Below are 12,749 nucleotides of genomic sequence, written 5' to 3'. Positions count from 1 at the left end.
ATAGGCTACACTGACGTGACGTACGTTTTTTGAGGGGTGGTTAATGAAAATGTTCCAAAACGCGACATTAATTTCTTGACGGCCTAATATAATGTCGGCGTTACCTTTTAATTTATACAGAGATTTCGTCTCATGAAAAGATAAATTACGTTTCTTTGTGTAATTATGAAATTTCCTTAAGATACTCGACCCTTTTTTTTTAAAGTTTTGTCATGGCGTCAGTGTTCTTCCCTTTGTTTGTATTTTTGTTATCAAATATAATAATAAGAAATGTTCATTGTGGTAAACGAAATAATAATTTGATCTAAGTAACAGTTTTTTGTTCTTCCCGTTTTGTAAAAAATCCTTACGTGATAGAAAAAAAGTATTAGTTTTGAAATCTGTGTAGCTGAATTATGGAAAATCCGTTATTAAAACCAAAACAACTTTTCTGAAGTTTAAATTTGCAAGCCTGTGTAATCAAACTCTTAATTTCAATTAGTTGATTAACCCATTGAATGCTGATTCGTCATAAAGGGTACAGTCCACCTCCGGGCGCTGAATGCGAGTGTGTCGTAATCAGTGCATGTCTGGCAAAAATTTTGCGCCCACTTAGAGCAGCCGCAGTCAATTGTTTGAACAATCAAAAATAGCATTTACAGTTACTTGATTAGTTTAAGTGGCATAAATCTACACAATCACTACTCATGGGTATTCAATTAACTCACCCAGCACTGGTTGGGTGGGTTTCAATTTCCATACTTTTGTTACTTGTCTTCCATTATTTGAAATCGATTAAAGTCACATGTTTAGTTCACCGTAGTTTTGGGTTAAATTAAAAGTCTGTAATTACATTTTTAAATATTTTCTATATTTGGTTGAACTATTCTGTAAATTCATTTTGTATTTAGTTACTTATCCTTTATGGCGGTAACTTTCGTCAATAAAGTGAGATGCACATGTTTAGCCAACTGAAATGGCTTGACGTAATACTTTAAATCCTTCACCGTACCAAAGTATTTAGTTTTTGCAGGAGTTAGGAATATAAGAACTGAAATATGATTTTGTAGTTCATGGATGACAGTTTCGGCAATTGTTCTTCAAACAATGAGAGTAAAATTTAACTTCTTTGTTTCCCACTTAAAATTTAACGAATCTGGGACCTGGACTTAAAACCAGAAACTGGCTAAAAGGAGTAGTGCTCTACTACTTGTTACAAGTATACTCACGAAAGTATTGTTATGAAAGCGGAAGTCACGCGACCCTGGAGTTTCTAGATGGATCGTGACTTATCGAGCAACCTCATGAATGTCCCAGCTGTTTTCTAGACGCCCTCTTTTTTAGTATATAAGCCGGAGATAGACTGAAAAGAAGTAATTGATAATTGAGTCAAGCGAACAGTAGGCACCGTAATCAAAGTGTGTGAATCGCTGTGAATTATATCGTGTTTATAAAAGCAGTTAAGTTTAAAGTGGCTGTGGAAATTAAGTGTATTACAAAGTTTGTAATGAGAAAGAATAAACTACTTTTAATCAAGAAGAAATTTGTATAGCTGAAGTCACTGGGAAAGAATTTTTACTGGAAATTATCAAACGAGCAGATACGCAACAATATGTTAGAAAAGGTACACAGCCAAAATAATACACTTCCTAACAAAATCTTCAAAGTTCCAAGCACACTGCTTCAACAACACTAATAATACAATATTAAACTGGTGTTTTGTTGGATGGTTAAGGCAATGTCTTGTGATACAAAACAAATGTTTTTTTGTAAGCCATAATAAAAGGAAAATGTGTTAATCAGTTAAAAGAAGTTTATGAATGTATTAAATACTGTTAATAAAACACATTAAACCTAGCTCACAAAACATTTAACGCCATCATACAAGTAGTTATTTATTTCAAATATCCGGTATTTTACCAATCTTTCAGGCATTAAAAAAAAAAAAACTCTTAATTTTGCTAACGTCTGTTATAGGCAAAATACATACAGTAGCCAAATGTAGGGTAGAACATTATATCAAAGTGTGACAAAAAGGTCAGAATTAAGTTGAAACAGTTGGCTGGTAAGCCTTGAGTAGTTATAGCCTTTTTTTTGTGTGTGTGTGAACTAAACTAACAGCCACTGCGTTTTAAAAATAATGATTCTAATATGTTTAATTAGGACTAAAATTATTGATATGGCTTGAATCACAAAACCAAAGCACTAAATAACATTTTGAAAAGTAATAGTTTTTCCAATACAGTTTAATATAGACCACAGATCTTGAGTAACAGAACGAAAGAGGCACCCAGGGTAACTGACAATACCACAAAAAATACATTAATAACTTTTCATGTCCAACGGGGAATTTTTTCTTAAATAATCAAGAAAAACATGATTATTAATGTTAGACTGTGTTAAGTGACCTTTAATAAATTAAATCCATCCAGCAAATGTAGCAATTTCTTTTTTTTTCATAATTAACAATCAATTGTACTAACTAGTTAGTGGAAACTGTGTAGAAGGCTTTACTTTACATTTAAAATCATGATTGCAAACCAACTTGTGGGCTATTCAGTCACTTTAAAGTACCCATAATGAATTTTTGCACCCAATGATACTTCAATCTCTGCCATCAGTTGGATAAGTGGCAATTTCTATGTCACCTATATGAATGATGTTGAATTTTGCCAAAGCCACTACTGGTGTAATTGTAAAATCTGGTTCGGCAACTATATTTACCGAAGTTCCTCTAAAAGGATTCTGAACGACCCTGTATACAGTCTGAGTTTACCCATGCTTCTTGTGCAGCACTAATAAGGCAGTGACACTTTTATGAATTTCAGTCCCCAACGAGAGGTCCAGTCTATCGGCATACTTCTATGTCAAGAGGGTTATTAGTTGAGCCGGAATCTAAATCAAAATAATCACAAATACCAATACCGTCAGTGGCTTCGATTGGAGCTTTTCGTTTACAACTTCTATGCCATTTCTGAGAAACGGGAGCGGCACTTACATCAAGGTCATCCTAAATTTCATAAGCATCACTACAATCCCAAAATTCAAATATCTTCAAAATCATCCTACTCCGTTTGTAGTGCAATTGGTTACTTATCCCCTTGCTTACAATATAACTTTGATTTGGTAAATAATCACAAGAACACCCACAGTAACTGAATTTTATGCACAAAACACACTTACGATGCTTGTATTTACAAGTTAACTTCCCCATATGTAACATGCTATCTCAATACTTTAGTGCCTTTATCTGGGTGAGAAGGGGCCGGCGCTGATCTAAATAGTGTGCCAAACCCATCCTTTTTAACCAAAAGTTTTCATACCAGTAAAACAAATGCAGCAAAGGTTGTTAAAAGCGTGGTGTGTGTTAAACAACTGCCAACATTTTATATTTTTACCCACAAATTTGCTTACTACATGTTCACAGTTGCCAATATCAAGTGTTTCAGGAAGATTATGAATTAATACGACAAACCTTGTCTTTGAACTTTCCTAAAATTTGTCCATACAAATCAGTTAAACCATGTTTAAAGCTGTCACAAATGAAGTTTGGATATTAACACAGAGGTAATGGGTAAAACATGTCCAACAGAGTATATCTTTGCCAGGTCATACAAATTTATTATTAATAATAATAAGAGTACAGGCTGGCACAGCAAGGTAACCTTAAAACAGTATACTGTTTTTTCATCATAATAATGTAGTATCTCTGCAAGTCACATATATTCAATTTGTCCTTTGGTTATTCCAACAAACTACAGATGATGTAGGACAAAATATTCAACATCAAATGATGATGTACATTACTGAAGATGCTTTATGCTGCTGTCTACAATTTGTTTTGGTAACAATGAGTAGTTGTCATTAACCTGCGAATGAATGAACTCTGACATCAAACTGACTACATGCAATTCTTAATGAATACATGTAACACGTTTGTTTCTATAAACCTATGCAGCCTCATTTTCAAGTGGTATAAAGCAGTGATAAAACGTCCAAAATATTTTTTCATAAGTGTGACATTAAGAAAGAGCAAAACTTTCTACCCTGTGTCAAATGTTCTACTTGTGTAACCCTTTCATACCAGGTACCCCTTTCTGCACAAGTCACTGTTACATTCAAAATTTAAACAACCTTTATCAATTTTTGTAAATGAAAGTGATGTTATAATGTATGTTATGATTCAAAGTTATGTTATCCAAGTTAAGTCCTTTATTTCAAGAGAAACCTTTAAAAAACTACTTAACTTCAGATATTTTGTCACATGACCCACGAGCTATGAAAATTCTCTATCTTGGCACACTGTATCTTCAATAATATAATGCCAGTAGCATAGATGTACAACTAGACAATAAGATATTTACACATACATACGAGTTCTCTGGACGAATGCAGTTGAAACAAGTAATTGTCAACCTCTGACTGGTGCCACAGCCACCTTCAATAACTCGTTTCAGCTTTATAATAACATACATGTTGATGTTGCACCTGTATATAGTCATTAGAAAGAGCCTATTTTACACTATAATCCAGCAACGGTTATTTTGAAATTGGCACACACTTTGTTATGGTGTACATGTGACTGCCTGTAGTATTGTTAGCTGATTGTTCGACTATAGCACTTAGTTGTTTCTTACCTAAATATGTTATAGTTAAGATATTCAGTTAAATTGTATGTAGGTCATACTTTTATATTTGAGTTAATTATGTATTAATGTTTTAAAATGCATTATTGAAAGGTTTAAACATTTTAAATACATTATACTTTTCATCAGTTCTTACAGTATTAGGAGGTGCACAAAAATTCTGCCAAACTCCTCCAGAGATACTGTAATATACCCGAGGGCACAGTTGACTTGCATCAAGATGAATAATAAATGGTAAAATAAAGAAAATAAAACATTAAAAGGTATGTACTTTTTTTTTCTATTTTCTAATTTTAATCATTTCATTGTACGGTGATGATGATAATAGCTAGAGAAAATTTACCTTGAAAAAACTTGATATTCATTTAGTAGCTTATGCAAATGAAACATGAAAACTACAGGATGAAAAGTATTTTTTATACTTAAAATCATCTTGCACTTGAACTGTTCACTTTGAGTGCAAATAATTACTATAGATAAATAACATTTTTAATAAAAACACTTAAAAAAAATTTTCATTCTTTGTGTACAAGATACGATTTTTAACAAAACCATACATTTTGAGAGCATATGTTAAGAAATCTCAGAGTTGCTGTATGTACTGTTGCACAAGTGAAATTCCCGATATTGCATTTCATAGAGTACACGAGTCCATTGCAAAAAGGTTAAATTAATTAAAAAAGCAGAAACAGCAGACTACCCATCAAAATTATATGTCTGAGTAAAGAATAGAAACATCTAATTGGTGTTTAAAAATTGTACCTATTCCAAGCTTAGTGTATTAGAAGTTTTTCCACAGTATTTTTTAAATTTGTTTATTTCCAGTACATGGTAAGCATAGCTTTACAAATAAACTTAGCTGCAGCAAGATAAATAAAGTTGCTACTCTGATGGAAAATATCTTGCTGAGGAGAATTCATTAAATTACACAATATTTTAAGATTGCTCTTGTAACCTTTTAACTGCACATTTTATTTGCACTTCAGGGTGGGGTGGGAAGTACAAACACTAAATGGCAAAATTTTTTATAATTTATCCAAGTACTGGTCAAGTTCAGGAATAGAATCCTTCAGTCCTTTACGTTTTCTAGTATCCATCACTATCTGCCAGGGACGTGACTTGCCATCCATTGGATCACCAGGTAAGATCTGCCAGTGGTCAAATACACACTGTGGGAAGGCCTGACCACCAGTGCTTGAACGAAGATCAGCTGTGAAACCTGAAAGATATTTGTTCCATTAAAATTATTTCTGTGATAAACTGAAGGTAACAACATAAGAAAAATCAAACTTAAAACTATTATAAAACAGATAACATTAATCAGAAATTTCACTGAACTGAAAAATTATCCAAATACTCAATTATAATTTATAGCTTGCAAATTCTAGGTTTACAGATGCTGTTAATACCCAAAATGAAAGCAAAATTCTATTTGAAAGTAGGTTTAATGTATTAAATCTTATGGAATACGTGCAGGACAAACAGCATCTTATATAACAGTATAATGTTGTATAACATTAAGTTTCCATAGTAACATTATCAAACCAAATGTGTACAGTCAAAATTTATATTCCCTCTACAATTTTTTCAATCCACGTGCACTACCAGTTTGTTTGTTGTTGTTTTTAATGGGTTTTTTTCTTTTAAACTTCTGAAAGAGTTTACAAATTGAAGCAAAAAAAAATTAGTTGTATGATCTCTTCAGTTAAGGTTAATATATTAATGTATAAACAATCAAGTCCAAAAAAAAAGTTGTGATACAGTGAAATTCTGTGAAAAGGAGGGTTGAACACAAAAATAGAAGATCCCCAAATCAGATTATATTTAAAATCTATGTTCAATTAAGTGAAAAAAAAAGTACCAGACCTGTTTTGCTAGTATATTAGCTTAAAACAATTGCTTGTAATATAATCATAAATACTACTTAAGAATTTACACAACAGGGAAAGAAAGCTCTCAAAAAAATCTATTTAGACATGTCTAAAGGAAGTGTTAGCACTTCACATTCATAGAAATAACTTTCCAGCACCAGGTTTATTTTTTGATGAAAAATAAAAAACAAAGACCTGTTTTAATATTTCATTACTTATCTGAAATGTGAAAATGGTAAACTTTGGGAACATTGAAGTAAAATGCCCTTTCTTCGCGATACAGAATTTCAAAGTTACATGTGCTCAATATCACTTTTAAGGCTTAAAATAAAGGTTAATATAGTGTGTAGCACTATTTGCCTAAGACAGTGCTCCAGAATATGATGTGCCCACAAGAGTGAAAGAGTTAGTTTCAAGAAACATTTTTATTTGTAGTATAGGCACACAAGTCCTTAAGTTTACTTACCTAAATCTTAAGGCCAAAACTTGTACAGTACCAAATATTTTGGACTTGCTAACCCTCGAAAATGTACGAAATTAAACGTAAAATGCTTTCTATAAAATCATTATTGCTCCATAATTTTTTTATGACCTTCAATTTTATTTTGTTACAGAGCTATTAAAGAGAAAATCAGACCCCTCCTGCCACATCCACTCTTTCACAATTGGTTGATAGTTCTCTCTTACATTTCATTATCTATTTTTTATAACCAATAGAAAGTCAAGGTTTTCATCTATCAAATGGCATATAGTTATATTCTGAACAGATAACTGTCAATGTCACTCTGAGTAGCAACTTTGTTCCCGTGGGAAAGTTAATGACTAGCTTGGATGAATTTCTAATGGCTCTTGTCTAATTTTTGCATGTTATTGGTCTATATTCTTTGGTGTATTATTTAAGTAAATAAAAATTGTTAAGTGCTTTACAATAATCGCTTTATATATATATAAAAAGCTTAACTCTACTCGACAATTGAGGGCAAGAAAAAAAAGAAGAACGGGTAAGTACTTTATTTGTTTTTATATTTATTCATTTATTATTATAAAGTAACTAAAATTAAAAGTACAGATCTTAAGTTATTTAAGACTAGAATGGGTAAAATAAGTAACAATCATATAACTAAAATTGTTCACGAAGCACGCATGCAAACAGCTAGTTGTTAATGTAAATCGATAGCGTAACGTGAGCTGCACGTTCCCAGGGTGATTTACAACTTATAATGGCGCGAATGGCAGTTAGCCATGGTTCAAAGGGCAATAAAACTAAAAATAGATGTATGATGTTACAAACTTAGAGCTACTTAGGATAAACAAATGTAGTTTCAGGTTACAATCTGAAGTCATACTAGAAAGAAAAGAAGGTTAATTTAGGTTTATTTCGATTTTTCTTTTAGTGGTTACGAGGTTGGTCAAATTGACCAATACAGTTTTGAGATTAGAGTAGAGAAAATAAGAAACTAAGGACTTAGCAAAAAACAAAAAAACGTTTGAAATGCATTTAGGAGGTTTTAGGGAATACACAGAGGAAATTTGAGACTTCAGATGACAAAAAGTATTTTTAATTTTAACATGAAAATTATTTTGCACACGTACTATTCAAAACAAATACTCAATATATTTAAGGACAAAACTTTATTTTACTATTTTACTAAAAGTACTTTACTAAGAAATATGTGAAAAACTTGTGATATTAACTGAAACACTGCCAAATTTCATGAAGTTATACCTAATAATAATACAAGAAAAGTATGGCAGACAACAAAAACTTAAAAAAAAAAAAGGTACTTACCAAAAGATTCATTCACAGGTAAGTATGCCTTGACAATGAACATGGGAGTTCCTGCAACCTGAGCCTCTTCAAAAACTATTCCTCTCCTGCGGTTTAGTACTCCATAAATACCTCCAACAGCTGCTTCAGGACACTACAAATATATGCCTCATTATACAAATACCCTCACTTAACCAAATATGTGGTGAAATTATTATCTGCATGGTAAACAGAATTAGTTCTGGTAATCTAAAAGTATAAGTTTGTTTTTTCTTCAACAAAGATTGATAGCAGTCACACTAGTCCACTGAGCAGTAATGTAGATATGTAATAATGTAATGTGTGACTATTACCAAATACACATCTTCAGTGTTATAATTAGTTTCATGATTTGTTAGAATTAATCTGAAAACATGCCAAGTTCCTAGAAACCATAGTAAACCAAATTTTATTTTTTTAGTTAGGTACAAGTTTTCTAAGAGCTACATTTACTTAACAGACATCACACACACCTGAATTTCCACCAAGTAAACAGGCTCCATGATACGAGGTTCTGCTGTAAGCATGCAAGCATACAAACATCGACGAGCTGTTGGGATGATCTGTCCTCCACCACGGTGAATAGCATCAGCATGAAGTGTCACATCGTAAATATTGAAACGAACTCCTCTCATGTTTTCTTCTGAGAGAACACTCTGGAAGTAACAGATTTTATATACTAAACAACCACTACAATTCAAGATACTAGAAAATTCTTTCCTGAAAAATTTAAGTGCAGTTGAGAAAGATGGTTTTCCATTCTTTATTTCCCCACAGTTAGGGTAACTACAACACTTAAACACTGTTAAATTCTGGTAAAGTTACTAAAAGTGATGTGGAGATTCCATAAAAATTTGGAAACTGCCGCTATTAGACATGAAACACAGCTTGATTTCTTATACAAGTAATTTTTTTCTATAACTGAAAATATTCTAATAAATCAAATCAAAATTATCCTTAAAGCCTTACCTCTTTTGTGGCCCACTGGAATCCAGCTACTACAGAATCCTTGATTTCATTTAAATACTGAACACCCTTGGTACAATCCACCAGAAGGTTTGGTCCACTGCCCTCAGGTCCAAAAGCCCAAATCTTTCGTGCTTCTGTGGCATCCCAGCTATATTTTTCAGTCAGATAACGAGCACGTGCCTTAAAGTCATCTTTATGGGTCACTTTACCCTAAATTGAACAAGAAAAAGTAAATATCACCAATAAAATAAAATGACATGTGACAAAATTTTTTAACTCTGAAGTTATTTGGCTTTATTCAATTCTTAAACATTTTAAAACCACCACCTCTCATCTTTAATCTCAACAAACCTACTTCGTATTATTAACATTCATCAGTATATAGAACACAGGTCTCCCACAAGTAGATTAAAATTAAGTAAAATGTGAATAAATACCATATAGAAAAAATATGCATACTTAACTATAAATAGTAATTGACATTTTTTCTTTAATTGATGAATCAGAAATATAAAACCTAAATGTCAAGAATTAACTCACAAACATGCACTGATGCCAACAAGTTTCTGGTATACAAGAATATTCAGTTTTTCTTTCCTCTTCAAATACAAATTGCTAAAAAACTAAGTACTAATGCTTTTGAAAAACAGGTTTTGGCACTTAAGAAGCATGAGAAATTATCAAAAAAAAAGTTCTATAGGTGTGGATCAGTTAGCAAATTGGATAGAAGAGTGGCTGGATGTAAAAAAGTATAGGGTTGTTACAAATGGAGTTCAGTCAAACTGGATTAATGTCACAAGTGAGGTACCTCAGGTCTCAGTCTTAGGACCTTTGCTCTTTCATTTACATCAATGACAGATGAAGGGATAGTCAATAAATTACTTAAATTTGCAGATAATATTGAGGTTTTGCTGCTGATTTACAAGAGGATTTAGATCATTTAGTGAGTTGGACAAATAAATGGCAGATGAGTATTAATTACAATAAATGCAAAATGATGCATATGGGTTATAATTTAAATTATAAGTATAATTCGGATGGGAATAACCTTAATTGTTTTATGAAGAAAAGGAATCTTGGTGTAATAGTTGATCAGTCTCTTAAAGTCATCCAAGAAGTGTGTTGTTGCTAGTGGTAGGGCAAATAGGATTTTAGGTTATACTTTCATTGTACAGGCCACTGGTTAGGCCACATTTGAGATATTGTGTTCAGTATTGGGCTCCTTACCTTACGAAGAACATTGAATTGTTGGAAAGGGTTCAGAGAAGGGTCACTAGAATGGTGCCTGGGATGGAGGGGTTGTCATATGACGAGAGGCTTAAATATCTCAACTTGTTTTCTCTTAATTGAGGTGTTTAGGATTGTAAAGGGAATTGACAGTGTTGATGTATCATTTTTTTTTTTATATTTAACAATGATAATAGTAGGACTAGGGGACAAATATAAATTTTGGCAAGGTAGAGGTTCAGTCATCTTTAGTTAAGACAGTTTTATTTTTCAAACAGGGTGGTTAGCCTTTGGAATGGGTTGCCTTCAAGATGTAGAGGCAGTAAATTTGAGCGAGTTTAAAAAAAAAGCTTGATAAGTATATGAATGAAAAGGACTGGGTTTAAATTTTTTTAATAATTTTAATCTAGTTTTGAGGATGGAAAAGCCAATATAGACCAATAGGTCCCATGTTTTCCCAAAATATTGTTATATTAATATGGTTAATCTCATGAGACCAGAAGATGATTTCTGGTACCAACATTTATGTTGTATTTCAGTGGATTATTTCTCCATACCGTAAGGTACAACAGGTTTCAATATGTATACTACTAATGTATTTCAAATATTAAACAACCACTTTTAAGGTACAAATCCATATGGCTAAGTCTCAGTGTTAAACTAGTTTTCTCAATCAAGCACTTATGGACATTATTTAATGTAGGAATTAAGAAGACTCAATAACAATTGAAGATGGAACAATACATACCAGTGCCAGACAAAAAAAGCAACAATTTTTCTTGGCTTTACAATTCAACAGAGGGTATAATTAAAACATTTCAATCACAGTCAGTTTTGAAATAGAACCAATGTGCAGAAAAAGACTCCAAACAAATTTACCATTTTCCAGTCCATCCAATAAGAGAGGAGAAAAATTCTATAATTTCACATCATTACTTGTTCACACAAATATAAACAGAATCTAAAAGTCCACTAAAAGCAAACTTAAATTAAACGTTTAAAGAAAATTATGACATTGGAAAAAAAAATAATAATTTTTGGCTTTTATACATTACAGAAAAATTTAGGTTTATGATGATACTTGTTCTCATTGATTGAAATTTCAAATGCTTATCCTACTTCTCACAAAAACAACTTCAAAACCTTTGAGTGAAATATTGTTTACTAGTTAAAAGGATGTAAAAACTATACAGGCTATAAGGTCAGTCTTCAAAATGGAGAAATTATTTGCTGCTTTATGTATGATGACTTATCCAACAGGAAAGTTGCAATCTACATTAACTTTTATTATAATTGCTCCAATGAAAAAATTAAAATATCAGAAAAGTAGTTTTGATATTTTAGCATAGAAAGTTTCCCCGTTGCAAAGATATGTACAAAAGTCAACATTACATACACACACACCACTTCAGATAATGAAGTAGTGTTTCAATATTCCTGTAATTATCATCACAACTTAAAACAGAGATTTAAAAAACAATTACATTATCAATGTCCTCTGGTAAGCCATCAGAAAGTTGATTGGCCTTCATGAACAGCCTGTTGTGCTTATTTGGAGACTTTGAGAGACACGTAATTTTAGATTCTTCAGAAACAGTTTCACGATACGATACAACTGGATCAGTTTTCTTTAGTGGAATTCCAGCATGATCTTCTTCCAAGTCTTTCAGACAGATTTCCAAGTGCAATTCACCAGCTCCAGCAATAATGTGTTCTCCTGATTCTTCAATAATACACTGTAAATAAAGAAGACATTCAGTACAAAGTAATTTCATTCTATAGTACATCATGCGCATTTATTTCACAATCAAAATATAAGCAAAGGTCCCATCTTCCAATTTAATTTACAACTTATTTTATAGTACAGCTACAATGTGTTACTAGACCAATATCTTTTGCAGCTGAGAAATTAGGGTTGTAAAAATATTTATAAGAGTAAATAAATCATCAAAAGTATAAAAATAGCCAATTTACACAAAGGATTAGAAACATAAATGTTTGAGACGAGAAGTAATAGTAAAACTTGTATCTAGTTAATATTCTTCTAAAAGCACATCATCATCATTCTAGTAAGTATATAAAGTCCCTTATGAATTACAAACAGAACACAAATTATCCAAAACTTACAATCTGAATAAAGTGTAGTCAAGGTATGAACAATTTTCAAGAACACTGGTGTACAGAACAAATTTAACAAAGACAAAATATTTCATTTAAATCTAAAAAACATCTTACAACAAGAACTGGTCA

The 12,749-nt window shown here is 31.9% G+C and overlaps 1 protein-coding gene across 1 annotated transcript in view; it reads right to left on the bottom strand.

Moving 5' to 3' along the window:
• Window positions 1-5,567: 5,567 nt before the first annotated feature.
• LOC106466652 (elongation factor 2) overlaps window positions 5,568-12,749 on the bottom strand; it is a 23,533-nt gene continuing 16,351 nt past the window's right edge. Inside the window, exons 11-15 of the mRNA XM_013926942.2 lie at window positions 11,984-12,235; window positions 9,273-9,482; window positions 8,777-8,959; window positions 8,286-8,418; window positions 5,568-5,844 (exon numbers count right to left, since the gene is read on the bottom strand). Of these exons, the coding sequence (XP_013782396.1) occupies window positions 5,651-5,844; window positions 8,286-8,418; window positions 8,777-8,959; window positions 9,273-9,482; window positions 11,984-12,235 (972 nt within the window). The 3' untranslated portion in view covers window positions 5,568-5,650. The remainder of the gene's footprint in view (window positions 5,845-8,285; window positions 8,419-8,776; window positions 8,960-9,272; window positions 9,483-11,983; window positions 12,236-12,749) is intronic.

This window comes from Limulus polyphemus, unplaced genomic scaffold (genome assembly GCF_000517525.1).
Source record: "Limulus polyphemus unplaced genomic scaffold, Limulus_polyphemus-2.1.2 Scaffold2333, whole genome shotgun sequence".
Classification (NCBI taxonomy): domain Eukaryota; kingdom Metazoa; phylum Arthropoda; class Merostomata; order Xiphosura; family Limulidae; genus Limulus; species Limulus polyphemus.
This window is presented reverse-complemented; position numbering and strand designations above follow the sequence as displayed.